Raw genomic sequence first — 23995 nt, 5'->3', positions numbered from 1 at the left:
GTTTAAGAGTAAAGCACTAAGGCTGGGTGCAGTGCTCATGCCTGTAATCCCAGCACTTTGGGAGGCCAAGGTGGGAGGATCACTTGAGCCTAGGAGCTCAAGATCAGCCTGGGCAACATAGTGAGATCTCATCTAGAAAGGAAAGAAAAAGAAAGAAGGAAGGAAGGAAGGAACGAACGAACGAAGGAAGGAAGGAAGGAAAGAAGGAAAGAGGAAAGGAAGGAAGGACAAAGAGAGAGAAAAAGAGAGAGAGAGAGAAAGAGAGAAAGAAAGAAAGGGAGGAAGGGAGGAAGGGAAGAAGGGATGAAGGGAAGAAGAAAAGAAAAAAAGAAAAGGAAGGAAGGAAAGAAGGAAGGAAAGAAGGTAGGAAGGAGAGAGACAGAGAGAGAGAGAGAGATTAAAGCCACTGTGTGCTTGGGTGCCAGTCCACCACAGGCCACCAGACATTTTAGATGCCCAACTAACAGCTTATGTCTGCCTTTCTGCCTTTCCTTGTGGCTGGTCAAATTGCCCACAGAAGAACCTTCCAGTTTTCTGGTCATATTCTGCGAATTGGGGGAGAAGGGGGCTAGAATTCTACCTTTTAGTGTGAAGACTTTTTTTGTAGTTCATTTGTTTTCATAATGGTATCCTGCCCTCAGCAGTGTCTGTGAAATCAGCTCTCAGTTTAATATTATTCCTTTTAAGGTAAACAACCTTTTTTCCCCTGATGCTTTAAGATTTACTCTTTGATCTTCAGCATCTTTACCAGAATGTGCCTAAATGTGGTTTTGTGGTTTTATCTTGCCTGGTTTTCATAATGCATTTTGATAGCTTGGTCTCAGCCTTTATCTATTCTTCCCCATCTCTCCTCTTCTCTGGTACTCCAGTAACCATACCCCCCATGTTTGTTTGCTTTATCATCTATTCTGTATTTCTCATCCTTTTATCTCTGCATGTTTCATTTTTGGTAGTTTCTTCAGGCCTGTCTTTGACTTCAACCAGCCTCTATTCGTCTGGATCTAATATACAGTTAAATTCATCTGTTGAGCCTTAATTTCGATTGTATTTTTCAGGCCTATGACTCTCATTTGTTCTTTTTTATAGTCTCCAGAACTCCATCACGTTTCTAAAATTTACTTTTTATTTCATTGAACTTATTGAGCATATTTTAGTTTTCTACTAAGTTGTCTTGTCTCCTTATGTGCCTGGTTATTTTAAGATTAACTATTGGATGTTGTATACACAAATTGTAGAGGTATTTTGAGGCCCAGAATAGTTCTCTTCTTCCCGTGATGATATACGTTTGCTTCTGGGAAAGCTATGGGGGGAACTAGAATTTCCATCTTTCAGGTGGAGATTGACATGATTTGAATCGGGGGTCTGCTCTATTTTATCCTTGTTCCTAGTGTGCATCCTTTCAGAGTCCCAACCAAAAGTCCAGACGTTTTACCAGAGCCCATCTTCTTCTAATTTTTATCTCCCTAGCCTGACCTGACTCCAATTTTTATCTCCCTGGACAGGTAGGTCTTCAGAAAGCTACTTTAAACTTTTCAATGTCTTCTGGAGGCATATAGGAAAAGCAATCCCAAATGCTGGGCATACATCTCTTGATTTTCTTTTCCTTTTGTGTTGTCACTAGCTTTGTTGCTCCCTGGTTTCTCAAGCTCATGATTTTCTCATTTTGTCCAGCTTTTCTCCTTGTTCTTAGAGGGAAAGAGTTTGGGATGACAGATTGAATAGAAAGCCCTTGATCACTGATGTGCTTAAAGTCCCTTTTGGTCAAGCAATTGTTCTACTGCTTGATTTCTCTATTTGTTGAAAAAATAGTCTGTAAGAATTATGAGGCTAACTGACTTTGATTATTAGGAAGGCAAGTATATCTAATTCACATTGCTTTCAAGTAATATGTAACAATAATCTTTTAGGTTACTAGCTTAGCATCCTTGAACAAAGACCACCATCTTTTGAGAGTCATCGTCTTCCCAAAACTCAATGAAAGGTGTCAAATCAAATGCAAGGCATGATGGTTAAAATGAAAGGAAAGATGGTTAAATAAAAGGAAACAGGAGAGCTCCTGAGCACGCAGGCACGATTTACACAGTGCTAGGAAGCATCTTTACAAACAAGTAAGCTACAAGAAGATAGAAAATCAGAAAGTTAAAGAGCCTAAAGTTTCTAAATAGTAAATGATTTCCTAATAAACCCATTTTCTTTGTTATGGAAGGACATATGTGTATTCATCAATACAGATGTTTTATATTTTATAAGATGGCTTCACTGTCAAAAATTAAGAGAAACAAGTCAAGAGTATGGAAAAGACAGCATTAGAACTCCCATTTCACAGAGATCTGTACTATGTGGATCAGTTTGTTCTAAACCTTAAGGCCTATCTGAGTGTCCCTTTTGTCCTTTTACTTATCCGAGAAAAATAAAAGACCTTCAAATGTAGTGTCACAAAAAGTGATGTCTTTTCACAAGCCATTTCACTTGGCTCTTTTTGTCTGTCAACATTAATAATCAAAGCTACCATTTGTTGAATGCTTATTTTTTTCAACAGGTACTTTTTACATACATTCACATATTCAATCTCCTAAATGCCATCATTAGTTCCATTTAAAGAGAAGGAACCAAAGGCTCAGAAAGGTTAAATAACTCGCCTAGAATTAGTACATGCAGAACCAGGATAATTTCAGCTATGTCTGAAAACAACATCCTCACTTTTGATGGTACAGTATACTATCTTAGTACTCATACACTGAACAACTGTTTGTTGAATAACTACCATATGTAAGGCAACTGTACATGGCACATGATCATATCTGCCCTCAGACAATGTTGCTTTTCCCTCCGAGATGCATCCCAATTCAATGTCCTAACACCCCAGAGGGAGATATTTTTTCCTCCAAAGCATGAAACTTATTGTTGCATGCAATTTCACTGCAACTGACATTAAAAGAAGACATACTCCAGGTGCCATCCTACATAGAGTTCTATCATGTCGCATACACTTCTTCAGTCTCTGTACTTTTGTTTGTGACAGGGAAGAGAAAATGAAACAGAGGGAGAATATATAATTTTATCCCTGATAAACATCAAATAACCTAGATGGATTTGTGTTGGGGATTTAATATCATTAATAAACCTCTATGCTAAGCTACTTAATGTACTACTTCTTGTTTTTGTTCATTATGTAAAAACACTTATTTGATTTTTTACTGACTTAATGTTGAATATGACTATATACTATCAGTGCACAAAACAGGAGAGTAAATGCTTTAGCTGATGATGACCCAATGACAGCCATCTCTTAAAAGTGACATAAATTGGGTTGATGATGATGCTGGTAATGGGGAAGAAACATAAATGTTTATGGGGGAGAGAAGGTGGGATTTAAAGAAAAAACCCCCACATTAAATCCATAAAAGGAAGCTTTACCTTAATTTCCTTTTGTAATGATAGGTGCTAGCTGTATAATTTAGTTAGAAAAAATAATTTTTAAAAACTAGTTAAGAGCTGAGACAGACGAAATGAAGATGCACAAGCTTACAAGGCATGCAGGAGACCAAGGTATTTTCCTTTTGTTTTCTGGACAGCCCTTAGTGACAAGGAAACCAAACTCCCTCCTTTAATTTTGGCTTCATACTATTCTCATATGAATCATATTCAATCAGTAGAGCTTTCATTCTAAATTCAAGGAAGGTGCTGACCCACCATGTGAAGTAACACTCCATCAACAGCTTTCCTTCTCTCACTGTGGCTTGTAATCAATATATAAACTGCTGGAATCTATCTTTTGGGTTTTACATTTAGCTTTGGCAAAATGAAAAAGGTCTCAGGTGGGGTTGGGGGTGGGAGTGAGGGGCTTACAGCTCTCTATTAAGCACAAACCTTTGCTTCTGGAAGTCTCTTAATACTATTATTACTGTTATCACTGTTACCCTCTTTGGCACTAAATGGGTTACTTCAGATGGCTCATGAAAAACCCAATCCATTTTGGAATGACCATGACTTTTATGTGGCAAAAGGATAGATGTCCACCAAGATAAACTAGAATTTTCTTCTCTTCTTATTCCCTTATTCCTGTCAGTTTCTCTTTTAAATGATGTATTTTTCATTTTTATTTGACATGCAATAATGGTGCATATTTATGGGGTACAGAGTGATACTTCGATACATGCATACAATGTGTAATGATCAAATCAGGGTAATTAGCATATCCAGCTCCTCAAACATTTATCATTCTTTGTGTTGAGAACATTTATGTTCTAGCTATTTGAAAATATAAATGAAATATTGTTAACCAGTCACCCCACAGTGCTACAGAACACTAGAACTTATTCCTCTTACCTAGCTGTAATTTTATATCTGTTAACCAACCTCTCCTTTCCCCACCTCCCCTCTACCCTTCTTAGCCTCTGTGGCCACAATTTTACTCTCTACTTCTATGATCTCTTTTTTTTTGAGACAGAGTCTTGCTCTGTTGCCCAGGCTGGAGTGCAGTGGCACGATCTCAGCTCACTGCAACCTCTGCCTCCCGGGTTCACGCCATTCTTCTGCCTCAGCCTCCCAAGTAGCTGGGACCACAGGCGCCCATCACCATGTTCGGCTAATTTTTTTGTATTTTTAGTAGAGACAGGGTTTCACCATGTTAGCCAGGATGGTCTCTATCTCCTGACCTCGTGATCCGCCTGCCTCGGCCTTCCAAAGTGCTGGGATTACAGGCGTGAGCCACCACGCCCGGCTATGATCTCAATTTGTTTTTTAGCTCCCACATATGAGTGAGAACACGTGGTATTTATCTTTCTGTGCCTGACTTATTTCACTTAACGTAATATCCTCCAAGCTCATCTATGCTGCTGGAAATAACAGGATCTCATTTTTTTTAATGCCTGAATAGTATTATACTGTATCTATATATCACATTTTCTTTATCCATTCATCTGTTGATGGACACTTAGGTTGGTTCCACATCTCGGCTTTTGTAAGCAGTGCTGCGGTAAGCATGTGGGTGCAGCCATCTCTGCAACACTGATCTCCTTCCCTGTGGATAAGTACCCAGTAGTGGGACTGCTGGATCATAGGATAGTTCTATTTTTAGTTTTTGAGCAGTCTCCATATTATTTTCAATAGTAGTTGTACTAATTTATATTCCTACTAACAGTGGATAAAAGCTCACTTTTCTCAGCATTATTGCCAGTATTTGTTATTTTTGGTCCTTTTAATAATAGACACTATAACTGGGGTGAGATGATATCTCACTGTGTTGATATGCATGTGAATTTCTTTTATAGATTTTTCACTATTAAGGCAAAGATAAAAAATGTAGGAACAGAAAACTAAATATCACATATAAATGGGAGCTAACCATTAAGTACACATGGACACAGAGAAGGGAACAAAAGATTCTGGAACCTACTTGAGGTGGAGGGTGGAAGGGGAGAGAAGATTAAAAAAACTACCTATTGGGTATTACCTTATTACCTGGGTGACAAAATAATCTGTACACCAAACCCCCATGACACATAATTTTCCTATATAATAAACCTGCACATGTACCCCTGAATCTAAAGTAAAAGTTAAAAGAAGAACTCTGCTCTCTTATGCCAACTGAAAACACATTTTACCATCCTTTTGTAAGTGTTCATGTGATAATACATAAAACACTATAAAAAGTAGTTACAAGGGCTGACTATAAATCAACGAGTTGAAGCTTTAAAACATGTCCCTTATATAGAAAAAGACGCACAATTTTGAAAAAATGAAGAACTAGGTATAGCTTTACTCCAAACTAAGATAAACATCATATGGGCCACAAGTAGAACAGAAACAATAAAGAGGCCTGAACCTACAGACCTACTGGCTCTAGGTTCTGAAACAAGTAGAGGCAGCTTGAGAAAGAAAAACAGGAACCAAAATGATCCTGCAGGAAGCAAGGAACGAGGCCTAATGTCCCCTGCTAAGACAGCCTCCTGGCATTTGAAAGAAGGCTGAACAAAGTTGTGATGTTCCTGAAGCTATACCCCATACACAGACTGTGCCAGTGGTGGTGGACGTGGTGGTGCTAAAGTAGAGACTGCTATGTAGACAAACCTGAGGCCAAGCCACTGGTCAATGCAGTGACTGAATCTGTGATTTCTCCAGCATCCCCATGGGAGGAGCTCAAATTTGATTCTGGATTAGTGGTCACGGTCTAGGCTGAAGGCAAATGTAAAAATGCTAGAAAAGAAGGTGTGAGCACTGAGAAGGAGAGAGAAACATCCCCTATATCAGATTGATTTATAATTTAAAATTCCAAATGCTCAGAAGAATAGCTGCAAACAATCAGGTAATGAATTCATTCTGGAACAATCAATAGTGCAAACTGAAATTGATTAGAAAATGTACCCAAGATTCTTAAAGAGATACAGAATAGGATAATATACATAAAACAAAGATTATGAAACCATGACAGTGAGATAAGACTCAAGAATAAGCGGCTATAACCAATTATAAATCTTGGAATTGAAAAATGTAGTCATTAAAATTAAACTGCAAATGTAAATAGATGGAATAAACTTCAGACTTGCCAAAATCAGAATTTGTAAATTGAAACATACTGAAGAGGCAACAGAGAGAGATGAAGAGGTGAAAAATATATATAAGAAGTAAAATAAAAATAGACATGTAGGATAGTACAAGAATATATATATATATATAATATACACACACTGGTGTGTGTGTGTGCGCGTGCGTGTGTTTTCGTAATGAAGGTAACAGAAAGAATGTCAGAGAAGAAATATTTGAAGAGATAATGACTGAGACATTCCAGAATTTAAGGCTCAAATCCTCTGATACATTAAAGAGAAAATTTAAGAAAATCAAGGATAAAAACACAATCTTAAGAACAACTAGTGAGAAAAGACAAGTTCCTTATAAAGGAACAATAATCAGACTAACAGCAAAATTTTTATCACCAACAATTAATGCCAGAGGTCAATCTTCAAAGAGTGGAAAGAAAAGAGAAAAATCATCAAATAGAATCATATGCTCAGCTAAACCAAGCATCATAAACTACGGACCTCTAGCATTAGAAAGACATAATTTAGTAAAAAGAAACATAACCACAAAAAAAGCAGAGAAATACAAGAAATAAAAGAAGAAAAAAATCAACCAACTATTTTGGTAACTAGTGAGTGATACAGAATAGACTCATAGCCCAAAAATTCCCCTGTGCTCTGCCTATTCATCCATCCCTCCCACTAATCTCTGGCAAGCACTAATCTTTTTACTGTCTCCATAGTTTTGCCTTTTCCAGAATGTCATATAATTGGAATCATACATATGTAGCCTTTTCAGGTTGGCTTCTTTCAGTTAGTAATATGCATTTAAGTTTCCTCCATGTTTTTCACCATTTTAAATCATAAGACAGTATTTGGAATAATTTTATACCAATACATTTGCAAACTTTGATAAAATTTTTAAAAGTCTAGAAAAATTTAAATCTGAATAGTCATTATAGAAAATCATTCACTAGTTACAATTTCCATACATTTCCATTAATCTCCTAACATCCATAGACACACCAGGATCCTGAGACTAAATGGTTTTATCATTAAGCAATAGATCCTACTTTATATAATGATTATATAAGGTCTTTTCCAAAGATGAAAAAAAGAGGTAAGGATAAGTCACGTTGTAAGAATGCAGTATTCTTGATATCAAAACCAGGGAAATGTAACATAAAAAATGTAAAACAACAAATGCAAAAATGTAAGTATATGATAGCAATCGTATCAATAGCATACTTGAATAATAGTATGTTATGGTTGGTTGGATTCACCCCAGGAATGTAAAAGTGATTCACAACCAGAGAATCTGTTAATTTAATTTGTTATATTAACAGGTAAGGAAAAAAAGCCATAAATCATCTGAATAGATACAGGAAATGCATTACATTTCAGCATGTGTTAATGATAACAAATAAGAAAGGATTAGAACTTTCTTAATGTGACATAGGCATTTACCAAAAATCTATAAGAGATGTTACGCTTAAGATGAAACATTTGAGGCTTTTTGATTAATGTGGGGAATAAGACAGAGATGTCTTATATAACCTCTACTATTCAGCATTGCATTGAAAAGCCTAGCTCATGCAATGAATCAGGAAAAAGCAGCAAAGAATTAAGGATTGGAAAGGAAACTTGCAGACAAAAATCTACAAACAGAACTAATGAAGAGATGTGTGGCAAGATTGAAAGCTGATACAAGAAAATTCAATAGTTCCTATAAATTATTATCTAGTTAGAAAATGCAATGCCAAAAAGGTACCATTCACACAAAGGAACTTAGGAGAGATGACAAAGGATGTGTAAGACCTTTATGAAGAAAATTATAAGCCTTAATTAAAGGACATAAAAGAAATCCTAGTAGATATTCAAAGTAAAGTTCCAGCGTTTATTTTCTAGGTGTGCAAATTTGAGCTACTTATTTATTATCCCTGTGCCTCATTTTCCACATTGGTAAAATAGAGATAATAATAAAATCTACCTAATTAAATTGTTGAGGATCATGTAAAATAATACATACAAAAGGACTTAGAACAGTGCCTGATATATAACAAGTATTATTATTGTTATCATTAAGCTGTAGCTTTTAAGACAGTAAGGATAGTGACACGGAGATAGACAAATGGAATATAATATAAAGCTCAGAAACCTGCCTAGGCACATATGAAGTCTGAAGTATAACAGAGGAAGCAATATCAATGCATGAAAAAAGGAAAGAGTAGCAAGAACTGGTGATAGGATGAATGGCTTTCTTCATGAAAAAAACAGACTTTACTTGCCTTAGATAAAAAAATAAACTTAGCTGGATTAAAGGCATGAAAAGTAAGAGTCGAAACCTATTCAAATAGAAGGACAGGGATGGATTTCCTAAACCATACACAGAAAACAGATATGGCTGGCCGCAGTAGCTCACACGTATAATCCCAGCACTGGCTGAGGTGGGTGGATTGCTTGAACCCAAGAGTTTGAGACCAGCCTGGGCAACATGATGAAACTCCATCTCTACAAAATTTACAAAACTTAGCAGGGCGTGGTGGTGTGTGCCTGTAGTCCCAGCTACTTGGGGGCTGAAGTGGGAGAATGGTTTGAACCTGGGAGGTGGAAGGCTGCAGTGAGCTGCGATTGTGCCACTGCACTCCAGCCTGGGTGACAGGATAAGAACCTGTAAAAAAAAAAAGAAAGTAAGAAAAGAAGAAAACAAAGAAAGGGGGAGAGAGAGAGAGGGAGAGAAAGAGAGAGAGAGAGAGAGAGAAGAAAGAAAGAAAACAGATACAGTGAAGAAAATGATTCATAAAATTGACATCAAAACTAAAAATATCTTTAAAAAATCCAAAACTTCATTACAAAGAAAGGGCTAGTATCCACAATATATAACATCTATAAATAAATAATTGATAATAGATAACTGACAGAAAAGGACACCTGAATGAAACAGTAATAAGTAATACTAATAAGGGATATACAAATTAAAACTATAATAAGATATCATTTCATGTTCAGACTAGCAAGAACTTGAGTCAGACCACACTAAGTTTTAGCCACTACATAAACAGATACCTCAAACACTCCTGGAAGGGCACATTGATATAATCACTTTGGAGAGTAATTTGGCAAGATCTAATGAGGCTGAAAATGTACCTACCTGAAGAGCCAACAAATTCCACTCCTAGATATACTCCCTATGTGCATACACCCAAAGACTCTTGTCTATGTACACAAGGAGACAAGTATTCTATTCATTGCAGCATTGTTATAATAACCCAATTGTCAACAAGTAGGCAAAGAAATAAACATAATAAATGGTAAATGGAGTATGCACAGCAACTAAAATGAAATAACTAGATTTATAGGCATTAACATGGATAGATGTTGGAAACATAATTTTGAGCCTGAAAAATAAGTTGCAGAATGTCACATGCAGTGATATGATTTACATACATTTTAGAAGCAACAAAATGCCACAATATAGTATTTATGAATACATATAATATATATTATGTAATAAAATATAAAAACATGGCTTGGACACACATCAAATTCATGATACGGTTGCCTCTGGGCAGAGAGAAAGGACATAGGACTGGCAAGGAGAATCTATGGAACTCCATAGACATTAACATTAATATTTGATTTCTTTAAGTAAAGGATCTGAGGCAAATAAATGTGGGGAAAGATTAACATGTGTTAATTTTTATATCAAGTATATCTCTTGATTTTTTCTGTATTAAAATATGTTTCATATACATAGTGTCTGACCTCCAGAATTAAAATAATTCTGTGGTGGAACAGACAGAAAATAGACTAAAATGTAGAGAAGCTGAGTGATGACTGACTTTTATCATGCAACCTTGGCCAATTCTCTCAACCAAAAGAATCTCGGTTATCTGGTCTGCTGAATGAGGACATTGCAGACCTTAAGGGGGGTGAGTATGTGTTGAGAACACAGCACGTGCTAGGCATGAATCACATTAACACAAGAGCTGGGCTGTGAGCTAAAAACTAAATAGTATATTGTGAATACATCTTAGGAAACAAAGCTACTATTTTGTAAAACCCATCAGAAACAAAAAGAATACAAGGAGGCTTAACAACTGTAGTTGGTCTCTGATTCATGTACATTTCTTTCCTTTTTCCTTATGCCTTTTTCCTCATCATTTCCCTCCACAGATGTAACAATTTAGAGGGCAGAGCTAATCTACTCATTGAAGCCTGAGAAACAGCCCATTCTATCTCCTCTTCACACACAGTGTGGGGTGGAATAGCTTAATGATGTCATCTGTCAAAAGGCCCTGGAGTCTTATTGTTTGTCCATTAGAAATGTCTCTAGCATGGAATCTTCTAATATAGTCAATTCCCCAAGGAGAAGACAGAGTTTCAGATCTACAGTGAGCTCCAGTATGCAGGGGTGATGCAGTGTACGAGGCATAGCTGCAGTTTTCTACAGACCAGTTGCTACAAGAAGTTTAAAATGAGCTCTCTGGTAATAGCCACAATTTTCACTCTCCGAAAATGGAGAGTCCGGCACTGACAATCTCCCTTGATGTTAAATGCGTGCCAGCCAATTTCTTTCTGAGTTTCTCTATTTCTTTTGTTAAAGTAGGGGACATAACTTTGAATTTTAAACTTCTACTAGCTATACTAGTGAAGAATTTTTACACACATTTATATACATAACTAAATGCTCTATGTTATACTACAAAGGATAAAAAAGAAAGTGAAAAAGTAAATTATGTGTCTTTATTTCAGATATACAATTGAAGGAATTTTTGTTGGCTGAAAAATGGCATTGTAGAGATAATTTGTATATGTACATTTCAACACCTCTCTGCATAAAATGAAGTGTATCCAGTCCTTTTTTCTACTTCAGAAATACTCCTTAATTTCTTCTCCTGCCCTTTTAACAAATCCTACTCCTCTAGCTGTGTCTACCTTAAAGGGTCATTTATGAACATGAAACCATGCTCCTTTCACCATTTCCAAGTCCATTTTCATAATCACTGCTGGGGAAAAGTTAGGCAGTTCATTAGCACAGAGGAAAAGAGAAGGAATCAGAAGTCAGACCACTGGGGCCGGAACCAGGCCTGCCACTTACAAGTTGTGGCAATTAACTTAACCTATTTCTACCTGGTTAAAATGGGGATAATAACAGTATTTTCTCACAGAATTGTAGTAAATGAAATACTGTATATAAAGTGACAAATAGGTAGAATGAAATAGATGTTAGTCAGAATTAACTTAGTGTCACCATATTGTCATCATTATAATTGTTAAGCCAGCTGCTAGTTGCTGGAAAGTCAGTGCAGAGACTACTGTCATTTAAAGGAGACAGACACATCAACAAATACATATAGAAAGCGGGTCCCTACTTAAATGAGGAAATAACCCAGTGGCTGAGGGTCTGAAGGAGTTTTGAAAGCCTAATAATTCTCCCTTGCTGCCATATCACTGTGTATGGCTGTGGCAAGTGACAGAGAAAAATAAATGTTTTAAAAGAACCATGCTTGGATGAGGCATCTGAATGCCTGTTTCCTGAATGCAGGAATTGTAAGTATCTCTTCACAATGGCCTTTCCCTGCAGATCACAGAGACAGAAGGCCGCTACAAAGACGTCTTGGTGCCATCTGAGTCCCAAGGTGGCACTGACATCTGGACCCAAGGTTTGAGCTAAAGGTAGTCAAGGCTGAATTAGAGCCAAGAGCAAAAAGAAAATGATTCCAGATGCTTCCAAACAAGTACCGAGCAAGGCACTTCCTCTGCCTAGCAAGGGGCACCCATTAAAAGGAGGCATCTGTCCTATAGCCCAGTGCTGAGGTCCCTAGGGCCCTGGGGCCCTGCTGCATCCGCACCCTTATTTCCGCTGCTCACAGGGAGGGGAAAGTCTCTCTTCCTGACAGAGCTCCCTGCATACAAGCAGAGTCCACATTCTCCTGCCAACAGGGCCTTTCCATTCTCCGTTCTCACATTCTGACTTTTTTTTCCCTCTCCTCCAAACCAGAGGTGCCTTATTCGATTGTTTCAAATAAGTCAGCCTGCTGGGAACTGTTGGTGGAGGCTGATATTCCAGGCACAGGCATTCCAAAGCAAAGGAGAGCCTACTGCTCCAGCTCACAAAATACTCTTCCTTGTACTAATCAACTTTTTTACACTCAAAATAAATTTTTAATGGAATATAAAAAATATAATCTTCACTGTTTCTTCCTTCCATACTATATGAAGAGGTCCCAGGTGTTTTTAAAAATCATTTTTTTCTGTATAGTGTTTGTTTCTGAGAAATTACAAATTGCTCTAAGTGTCATTTATCTTCCAACATCACTGTGGAGGTAGGCTTCCAGCTTCCCATCTCCTGACCTCTCTGGCTGACAACAAACAGATGCTTCATGCGAAGGGTGAATCTAATCACAGTGGTGCTGTGCTGTGTGGCTACACATGAGGCTGAGTGTGTCAGGTGGCTGACAGTGACTGCCACATCTGGGAAGGGCTGACATTCACCCATGGCCAAAAGAGGAGATAGAGTGGCCCCTCCTGTCACAGCATCCAACAAGAAAAGAGAAGAACTTCCAGCACCTGAATTTGTAATAGGCTTGGGGAATAAACTATTAATTGAAGCTCTCTCCTAATGCTTAGTAATTCCTGTAAGAATGCGTTTGAAGGTTTGGTACTGTACATCAAGTTGAAATTTTTCAGTTTCTTTCCACTGTAGTTCATTTCAAATTAGCATAATTCAATTTTTATAACGTTAATACATATCATATTTACTAGGACATCCAAAAAAACTCAGCTGAAATAAGAGTTTAATTTTCCCCTATGAGAACTACTTGAAGTTAAAACCACTTTTCTTTTTTTCCTTTTTTTTCTTTTTTTTTTTTTTTGAGACAGAGTCTCACTCTGTCACGCAGGCTGGAGTGCAGTGGTGTGATCTCAGCTCACCAAACAGAGATTGGCTCTTCCTCTCCCAGCATCAACTCGGCACTGAACCAGGAAGCAACACTTACTAAGCAGTACCCTGTGCTTTCTACCAAACACATCAATTAACTAATTGGATAAAAACTAGTAAAAATGTCTTTTCTATAGGATTTTTCTTTAAACATTATGAAACAATATTCTTTACATGAGATTCATACAGTGCTAGAGCACGATTGGGGTTGTGTGAAAACCTCTATTAAAAAGACCAGTGGCTGTATGTGAATATGGCTGCCTTCATAACGAGTAGAGATAAATGATAATAAAAATAAATAATGATGATAAATGGCTGCTAACTGGGACCAATGTCTCTGGTGAGCTGTCACAAGTCAGCAGAAAATGACACTCCTTAAATTTTATGAAACTAATAATACTTGATTATTCAGAAATACCTGATGAATAATCTGAATATGCTGAAACTAAATGTTAGTTCTCATTCAAATGCAATAATTTGACGATAGGCAGAGGGCTATACAATTAAACATTTTCTATTTAAATTTAGAAAACTATTTCTAAAATCAAGAATACTTTCAATTATTGAATTAGAAATTCCTAAACTCTACAAAACCCCATCATTTCATGTCTGTTCTTGTATTAAAAAAATAAAAATTAGCTTATAGAAGACAAGCTGGTCTAAACGTCATCATGAAATACAACTGTATTTGACCCTTGAACAACAGGAGTTTGAACTGCATTGGTCCACTTATATGTGGATTTTCTTCCACCTCTGCCACCCATGGGACAGTAAGACCAACCCCTTCTCTCCCTCCTCCTCCTCAGCCTACTCAATGTGAAGATGATGAGGATGAAGATCTTTATGATGATGTACCTGCACTTAATGAATAAGTATATTTGTGCTTCTTTATGATTTTCTTAATAACATTTCTTTTCTCTAGCTTACTTTATTGTAAGAATACAGTATGTGATACATATAACGTACAAAATATGTGTTAATACTGCTATTGGAAAGGCTTCTGGTCAACAGTAGGTTGTTAGCAGTAAGTTTTTGAGAGGTTAAAAGTTATATGTTTATTTTGCTGTGCTGAAGCTCTTTAGTTTAATTAGGACCCATTTGTCAATTTTTGTTTTTGTTGTAATTGCTTTTAGAATCTTTGTCATAAAATCTTTGCCAGGGGCCATGTGCAGAATGGTATTGCCTAGGTTATCTTCCAGGATTTTTATAGTTTTAGGTTTTACGTGTAAGTCTTTCATCCATCTTGAGTTGATTTCTGCATATGGTATGAGGAAGGGGTCTAGTTTCAATCTTCTGCATATGACTAGCCAGTTATCCAAATGCCATTTATTGAATACAGAATGTTTTCCCCATTGCTTTTGTCAACTTTGTCAAAGATGAAATGGTTGCAGGCTGTGTGGCATTATTTCTGGGCTCTCTATTCTGTTGCATTGGTCTATGTGTCTGGAATGAAATCATGTCCTTTGCAGCAATACGGGTGGAGCTGGAGGCCATTATCCTAAGCAAATTAACGCAGGAACAGAAAACCAAATATCACACAAAGAAGGGAACAAGAGACACTGGGGCCTACTTGAGGGTGAAGGGCGGGAGGAAGAGAAAATACAAAAACTACCTATTAGATACTATGCTTATTACCTGGGTGATAAAATAATCTGTACACCAAACCTGTGACATACAATTTACCTATGTAACAAACCTGTACATGTACCCCCTGAAACTAAAATAAAAGTTTTAAAAAAAAGTTATATGTGAATTTTCAACTGCATAGGGGTTTGGTGTCCCTAATCCTCACACTGTTCAAGGGTCAACTGTACAAAAAAATGAGACAAAACCATTTCTAAAACCATTTTACATCTATTTTGTATCTGTCTTTGCTGTTTACTTTAATTTCTGTTTTTGGTGAATACTCTCCTGTATTTCATACATCCTTACAAACTACCTTAAAATATTGCTAGAAGGAAAAGAGAACAAAAATAGAATAAACACACTAACACATTTGTAGCCAAAAGGACTCAAATTAAAGGAAGCACTTCTAATTAAAGAGACATCTAAAAAGTGTTTTTTTGAGGGCTGGAGCTGGGCTTAGGTACAGTTCAGGAGGGGAGCTTGTTGACCTCTGAAGCATCTTCCTGAACTGGGATTCTATTGATTGTACTTGCCTGTTTACCAAAACACATGCACACTGTGTTTCTTAATCAACAAAAGTATTATAATAGGTGTCCCTTAAGCTAAGGCATCCCTTAATCAACAAAATTATTAATTGATGCATAAATCATTATGTTAATAATTCATTATAATAAAGAAGAATTGGGGATGGGAATGACATGGTTTAATGCAACAACATAACCATGCAAATCTCTGCTTCTGGTGATCATTTTCAAAGACATGTTGCAAAAATAGGGCCATTGCCTGTAAGCCAAAGCTGCGTTTCATCATGTCCCGTGACTTACCATGCATGCCCGGAAAAATGCAGGAATGAAGGACTGGTTGCATAGGTTGAGAATCCTGGAAGAGTCTTTTAGGACGTAGATACTGCCAAAGTCCACTTGATTGGGATGGACGTAGATAACTGGGCCTTCTCCAGTGCTCTTTAAGTGACATACCTGAGTTCCGCCAGAGAGAAAGAACACAGGAACAGCTGGAAATGGCTAGTCACTTATAGCCATTCCTTCAATAAAAAGCAAGGGCATAAGAGGATGCTTATGAGAACTGGCACCCCTTCCCACTGGTGTGCTGTGGTCTCAGGGACACAGTGAGGGCCATGCTGGTCAGACGTGTGAATTCATCCTGGATTTCCTCCCCAGAAAGGATGAGCAGCTTCCCAGGTCAGCCCAGAGCCATGCACTGAGGGGAAACCAGAATCTGGGTCCGCTCCATCCCACACAGCACTCCAGCCTCAACAACACTTAGTACAGGGTTAAGGGTCAGCACTGTGGCTGGGTTTGAGTTCCAGTTCTGTTGCTTTACAAGTGGTGTGGCAGGGCAGGGCCACTGCACATAGTTGTGAGGGTCGGAGATTGAAATCCACTTTGCTCTGCTCTCTTCTCCCTGTCCCTTGAGCCAGGCACTGTGTCTGCCCGAGGAAGGTGGCCTTTTTCTTTCACAAAGTTCTGGCTGCTCAGCAAGCTACCCTCTCATGGGCCGCATCTGTGCAGGGGGGTGGGGGAGGGGCACAGTGAGCCTCGTGGGGGACCTGAACTGGTGACATGTTTTGGGGTTGGCCTGCCTCGGTGATGCTGCTTTGTAAGTCAGGTGGCTTATCTACAGCATCTTATATGGAAGAGATAAAAGCAAAATCCTAGTGTTTTATGCTCTCTAAGCAATCAGAGTCACGTCAAAGAAATGTAAGGTGACATCACTAGTTCCCAAGAAAATCACATGTCTAGGAATACAGAGCCTATTGGGCAACCTCCTGTAGGATTCAATGTTTATCCTTCAACTCAGCCTAAGCAGTGGAGAGCTTTCCATGAATCCCTCTTCCTCTTAGAGAGACTATTGCTAATATGAGCCACAAGTCAAGTCAATATACAAGAAAAACTCAGGTGAACAGTGAAAGAAAGTGATCTCCTAGCCCATAGGTGACAAACCAGTGATACCCAAACCCAGCTTTGCACCAGGAACAACCAAGGAGCTTATTAAACATACAGATGTGCTGGCTCCTGTACAGATGTGCTGGCTTCCTCCCCTTGGAGATTCTGATTTAAAAGGATTGGAGAGGGGTCAGGCATGTGGGAATGTGTGTGTGTGTGTGTGTGTGTGTGTGTGTGAGATAGAGAGAGAGACAGAGAGAGAGAGAGACAGAGAGAGACTCCTGGTATCCTGTTAGGTTTAAGGATGATTGCTATAAAACACCGCTTCTGTTAGATGTAGCCATAAACAGATTCCATAAAGTCACATTGCACTGGTATTTTACCATTGCAGAGTAAAAACATAAAACCCTACAACTCCAAGAAACTGGGACATATGTGAATACAGTGTGGGCCTTAAATGAGAAAGCTCAAAATGTTTGAGAAGCACAGCAATTTCAACTGCAGTTCTGAAAATGGATTCTCACCAAAGGGGGGTCCTGGCTCCCAAAGATCGAGATGTAAACTGTGGATCTGTGTTCTCCAGTGACCTGGGTCTCTAGGGCCAGTGGTATGTGGATGGTGCTGCTAGGGGGGATGACCCCACTAGGGGTGGGGCTGGAAAGCAGCATAGCAGGCACCTCCTCACACACCTGGGGGAGAGAAAACCAGAGAGGTAAGGACAGCACAGCATGGAACAAATAGCGTATTCGCTTATTTTGAAGTAAGTGTTTTCCTGAGTCCATAGAGGTCTTTTAGAAATGTCTTATTATTCAAGCAAGTAAATGAGGATGAATACCCCAATTGGGCCAAAAGGAAGTTTGGTTAAGTGGGGTGTGCATGAGGCCCAAAATTCAAAGTACCCAACAAGATGCAGAATTATCCGCAACACAAGTAAGTTCAGGGCAACAGCTTTCCACTATCCTTAGGAAAAGGAAAAGGTCCACTTTCGACTTTCCAAGTTCCTTAACCTGCACCCTCACGCATCGTCCCTGTTCCCTCGCCCTTTGTGCTCTATCAATAGAGGCCGCTAGTGTTTCCTGAATCCATGATGCTGCTTCTCACCTCCAATCCTTTGCACTCATGGTGACTCCTCCTAGAATGTCCGTTCCCATCAACCCGTCTGGCACACTCACCTTGAATTCTCCCTCCATTCCTCAAGGGTTCTAGGGTGGGAACCTTTCCTCTGTCCCCAGGGAGCATCCTGTGCAGTCCTTTTCCACAGCATGCACTGGACAGCACCATGCCACCTGCATGTCCTGCTGACAACTTCTTAGCACACAGCAGGGGCCTCTCCTCTCTACATGCCTACTTTCTGACCCAAAGCATATGCTCAGTTTTTAAAGTGAGGAATGAATGAATGGATGAACGAATGAACAAGTGTCCAGTGTTGACCAATTTGTGTTTCTCAGAAACCTGTTCTGCAGCATATTACCAGCTTTTATGCAACAAGAACACAAATAAAAATTTTTAAATGCCACTGTATAATCTTGGGAACCATTTTTCAGAGCCTCTGCTGCTGGGGAGGAAGACAGAGCACACAGGTGTCACCTGCCCGGGGTACACCACAGTCTCTCTGCATCTGGTCTGGCCTAACATGGCCCAGTCTAACTCCTCCCTGTGCCGCAGTGCTCCACCGAGCCTTATGACAGCCTGAGGTCAGACTGATCTCTTTACCTAGGTTTTGACATCTTGCTCATTATGGATTTTTTTGGAATTAATTTTGATTTCTTACAATACGGCATGGAAATACTAAGTATCTTGATGGAGTGCTTGGCTTCCCCTTAAATTCTGTCCCCAAGGCAAGTGCCTCATCCTATGCCCAGCGCTGCTGTGCAGAAGCAACTCCCCCTGACCCCAGATGCAGGCTCCACTCTGAGTTCTTGAAATGATCATGCACTGAGAAGGGTTGACCTGGCCTGCCGTGATGCATCTGAGTGGGTGTCAGACCCTGTCTCCCCTCACCCCCACCCTTGGCTTCTGGTTCTGTCTCAGAGAAACTCATAGAACCATTCTATTTCTCTCTTACATAACAGCCCCGTGACTCATTAAAGGTAGCTGTGTTATCCTAGCTAAGTCTATTCTGTTTCAGATTAAACACACACATGACTGGATTTGCAGATGCCATGGATTGCCATTTTGGTTACTGTGAACATGATGCCTTTTTTTTCAAGTTTCCATTAGAAAAATACAATGACAACATCTGAAGACAAAATTCTGGCTGTGTTCTGACCGGCAGCTATCTCCTTCCTTTACCTGAATGTGGTAATTCTCTGCTGCAGCCTAAACCTGCCTTGGTTCTGTGGCCTTCATATTGCTGTTTTAACTCCCATTGATCTTGTAGCCAAATAAACCTCCATACGATATTTGTGCACACATTTTAGTTAGAATATTGTACTTATATAACTGAGTTTTATACCCAAATGCATTCTTGGTAAACTGCATCTCAGTAATAACCTTCCATTACTCTAATCTGCACAGATTTAAAAAAAAATGTTTATCCATCTGTGTTTAACTGCTTAGTCTCCCACCTAGCTGGGTGTAGTGGCATATGGACAGACACATGTCATAAAACATGAAGAGACAATTCCTCCTTTCTTATTCCTGTATTGTCTCTAGCTTTCTGGTCCAACAAATCTACTTATAAATATTGCATTACTTACTGATGCCATTCAAATCACAGCCATGGACATAATGAAAACTCCTAGCTCATTTCCCATGCATGGTTAGTTCACAGGCAATTATTTGCAGGTGCAATTCTGCATGTTGGCTTAATTGACACTTTCTCTTCTTTATCAAGGGTAATTTCCCTGGGAAATTAACAACAGTTTACACCTGCAGCTGTTCAGGCATGCAGCTAGCAATCCAACTATGACTTTATAACCCCATCCTTATGACTATCTAAGGGTTAAAAATCAGCATTACTTAAGGTCATGTGTTCAGGGATGTGGCACTTCAGAGGGATTTCTGTTTCTCATCAAGGGAACCCAATGGAAGAATTAATACTGAAGAAGGAGAAAGGAACTCACCTGAGGCTGGACCTCATAGAATCCTGGGAGGTCATCTCGATTGGCAAGCTGGAGTGTTTTCTCATACGGGTACTTCAGGAAGCAGTGCCCAAAGTCCACCTCTGTGTTGACCAGATGGAGGGCAGGTACAATACACCTGCTCGGAGAAGCCCATCACACAATTCAAAACAGAGAGCTTGTTTACATACAGAAAACGTAGAGCCCCAAGTGAGATACATTTGTCAGTGTCACATAGTAGTTTTTCTCTAATAACTGCATTAGTCACTTTCAAAGCTTCTCTCCTCCTCTCTTCCCTGTCTCTTGGCCCCCAGTCACCACTTTTTAATCAAAAAAGGACTAGAAGCAGAACTCCTTGAAGAGCTGTCTGGTGGGTAATGACTCACATTTCCATTGTTTTATATATTTGGCCTTCTTTGGGCAAGGGGTGCCATGGCGCAAGATCCTTAGGGTAATGAATCTGTTTCCATGCCAAACAGGGTCAGTGCCACCAGCATGTGGTCCTAAGTAGCTGTGACACTTTGGGCCAGTCAGAAAGCCCCCTAAGGACTAGCGACAGCTCATACCATCTAAATCACAGTAATAATGCTAATTCCTACGCAGAACAGCTGTCTTGGATGCAGAGGCTCAGGGGGCTGCTTGGTCCAGAACTGGCACTGTGACGGGGTTCTCAGTGTGCCAACATGGAGGGGGTGAGGTGGGGGAGAAGGAAGGAGGGTTGTATGTAGGAAAGAGAGGAGTTGAAGCCCTGTGTTTGCCATTGGTCTATTATTAGATGACTTGGATTTTATTTGCTGTCTGTGACTCTCAATGTCTACTCTACCCTATGTCATTGTTTCAATATAGTGCAATGGTGAAGAGTACCAGCTTTTGAATTTGCAGAGCCAGCTTCAAAGACTGACCTTACGAAGTACAACCTGTGCAACCGTGGGCAAGCTGCTTTCTGTCTCAGAGTCCCATTTCTCTCATAGGTAAAACGAGGATAATTCTAGGGACTGATATTGGTGTTATAAACTCTTCTTAGGGTGTTGAAAGAGCACAGCCCAGCACCAGGTAAGTGCCCAGTAAGAGGAAGTGGGCCTGTGGCAGAATCATGGCAGGCTGTCACTGCTGGCTCTCTGGAGAGAGTCACTTGAGGCTGCAGTTCTAAAAGCAATTCTTCTCTTAAGAGTCAGTGAGTAGTTCTTATAGATTACACCAAAAATAAGGACATGAAAGAGCCTTTCTTTAACCCCAAAGTTTGTGATTTTGCACGAGGTGAGTGTTCATTTTTAGTTGGAATGGAAGTTGTCTGTTGACCCAGTGACTTTCTTAAAGCTAATCCTTTACGGCTTGAAATACTGTGACTGAGAGGGCTTATACTACTTGACTTGGGTCACAGAATATAAGTAGAAAACTCACAGCCTCTTTAGACCTTTTTTTTTTTTTTTTTAATTTAGGATTTCCTATTGATAGTTGTAGGGAAAGGGGCTGGAAGTATCTGAATACGCCTGTATAGAAAAGAAATGCAGGACTAGACTGAAAGGCAAACCTGGGCATAGAAAGGACCACATTACGGTTTTTACTGTTTGTAAACAAAGGAAAAAATTAGGTCTTGAAGGAATACTAAGTAGGTCAAGGTAACACAGTGGGAACCCTAATTTAAGTTATTTCTGCACTGTTATTTATCTTCATCCAAGCCCAAGACACATGAAATGGTGTCGGTTATCTCCCCACCAACCAGCACATCTGCCCCATCTTTAAAGTGTATGTCTTCCTAAGATTCACAAGAGATCTGAATTCCAGAGATTGACATATTAGCATAATTATCAGTTTTACTCAGTCATTTTCTCTATTTCCTATATATAGCATTTTCATACATACACCTTAAAGTCCCAGATCTGGACACTGATTGCTCTGGGAAGAATGCGGACCCAGGATTTTACTTAGGATCACATCATTATTAATCGATGACACTACTACTCTCATCAGCACTGCTGCAATGACTGTAGCTTCGTCAAAAAGACACAGTCAACAAATGGCTGAGCCAGGATTTTAACCCGGCTGCCTCTCTAAAAAAGAGAGAGGAGCTGGAGATGGTTCTGAGGAGTATGCATTGTTAAAGATGAGTCTCATCTTGGGGGCCCACACCTATCCTGCAATTCAAGTCATGGCCACAGTGTCCCAGGGCAAGGACCTCTTGGCTTTACAGATCTTCCACTGCAGGACTGACAGCAACACCTTCCTGTTGCATAACTCTGGAGCGCTATGTTGAAAGATGAAAATAAAAGCGAGCAGCTCTTCACCTCTTCCTGCTAAAACCTTTCTGGTTACATACTTTGAAAGTCAGACCCATTAGAGAGGGTCTGACCCATTTCTTCACTATTCTTAGGATTCTTTGCCTGAGCTCTACAAGACACACACACTTCTTATCTCCACTAAAGGTGCATTAGAAACATTTGCTACTTTGTCATTTGAATTCCCAGGAAGGCAGGACAAACCCAGTGTGCTTGGGTTGGCAGGCGAGCTGCCTTCTGGGAGGCAGCCCATGACTGGAGGCTCAGGGGAGACTCGGGAGAAGAGCAAGTTGGGGAGTGGTACCTTGCTGTAATTAAGAGCGCCAGCACCTCTTCTCCAATGCCCTCCACGTCCACGACCAGTGCGAGCTCGTATTTCTGCACAGTGTTGGAGCATAAGGTCACCTGGAAAGAAAAAGGTGGCAAGTTGCTCTTCTAAAAAGCACGTTCTCTCTACGGGGAGTGGGGGGCCGGTTTCTAAAAAGCACGTTCTCTCTACAGGGGGGAGAGGAGCCCCTGGAGGACTACGCTGATCGGTGTGGTTTCTAAGTGCTTTATGGATATATAGCATTTTACATTTTTAGTTGAACAAGTTACATTGTGGGGTCAGGACATGCTGGGTGTTTTCAAAAGCCAGGGTAGAAACCAAATGGCTTTTAGTACAATGGCTTTGCTCATTTCTGAGGAGGTTTTGTCAAAGAAGCCACATACCTGCATAAGGGGAAAAATGAGCATGAACGATGAGCAATATCAAGCCAACTTTAATTACTGCAATTTAAATTGTTCCCCACTTCTGGGCTATATGAATTATGAAAATGTAATATACTCGTAAAACACTATAGCACAAGTTCTCTTACAGTAAAATAAGTGGCAATAACCATGTCAGTTCCAGAAAATGGTGGAAGAAATCAGTTAGTCTGCTTTACCAAAATCTTGCCCCCACCATCCCACATTCTTTATTACAGCAGAAAATAGAAAGTTCCAAAGAAGGGTCTATTTGAGGACAATAGAATGTGGGCAAAACATAAACAGATTTCAGAACTCATTGGTACTTAGATTCCAATTCTAGCAAGTTGGAGTTAAGTAGTAATGAATTGTACAGACAATTCATTTAAGAAGTTTAGCAGTTGCTAGGGGAGATTGAGGGTCAAGGGAGGCTGTTGGGGGCTCAGAACATTTTACCCTGTGTTTTTATTTGCTGCTGTGAAGCTGTACATTTAGGCTTTCAGAAGCCTTGTTACGATTTTTAATTGCTTCAAAATTATATGTACTGGAAGAGATAGTTGCAAGTCTAGAAAACAGCTTCTGGCATGGGTTAAGGCTTTTCTATCTATAAATTATGTATCTGGTACTAATTAAAATGTTTTCAGTTGCAGAGGGAATCACTGGATGCTTTAAATTTGAATCCACAAAGACCTGGCTGAAATGCAGATCAGGAGGAAAACTGGAGCTTGGAGAAAGCTTTTCCAAATATAAAGGAAAAATAAAGTGAAGATGAAGTCATCGATTTGGAAAGAAACAGAGAATCCTAGTGTGACTGTAACCCCCTGTTTATGTATCTGGGTTGTGGCTAGAAGGAAGAACAAGTGGTTTTGGCAGAAGGCTGCTAGCAAAACGCTACGTCTTTTAAAATCTTCCTGAGATACCTGGGAAGCAACAACAACAA

At 39.5% G+C, this 23995-nt stretch overlaps 1 protein-coding gene across 1 annotated transcript in view; it reads right to left on the bottom strand.

Moving 5' to 3' along the window:
• Positions 1-23995, bottom strand: part of HYDIN (HYDIN axonemal central pair apparatus protein) — a 469694-nt gene that overhangs the window by 230411 nt on the left and 215288 nt on the right. Inside the window, exons 17-20 of the mRNA XM_077984568.1 lie at positions 22634-22734; positions 20057-20192; positions 17516-17680; positions 15912-16064 (exon numbers count right to left, since the gene is read on the bottom strand). Coding sequence (XP_077840694.1) covers positions 15912-16064; positions 17516-17680; positions 20057-20192; positions 22634-22734 — 555 coding nt within the window. The remainder of the gene's footprint in view (positions 1-15911; positions 16065-17515; positions 17681-20056; positions 20193-22633; positions 22735-23995) is intronic.

Source organism: Macaca mulatta, chromosome 20 (genome assembly GCF_049350105.2).
Source record: "Macaca mulatta isolate MMU2019108-1 chromosome 20, T2T-MMU8v2.0, whole genome shotgun sequence".
Lineage (NCBI taxonomy): Eukaryota > Metazoa > Chordata > Mammalia > Primates > Cercopithecidae > Macaca > Macaca mulatta.
Note: the sequence above shows the minus strand (reverse complement) of the source record. Positions and strands in the feature narration are given on the sequence as shown.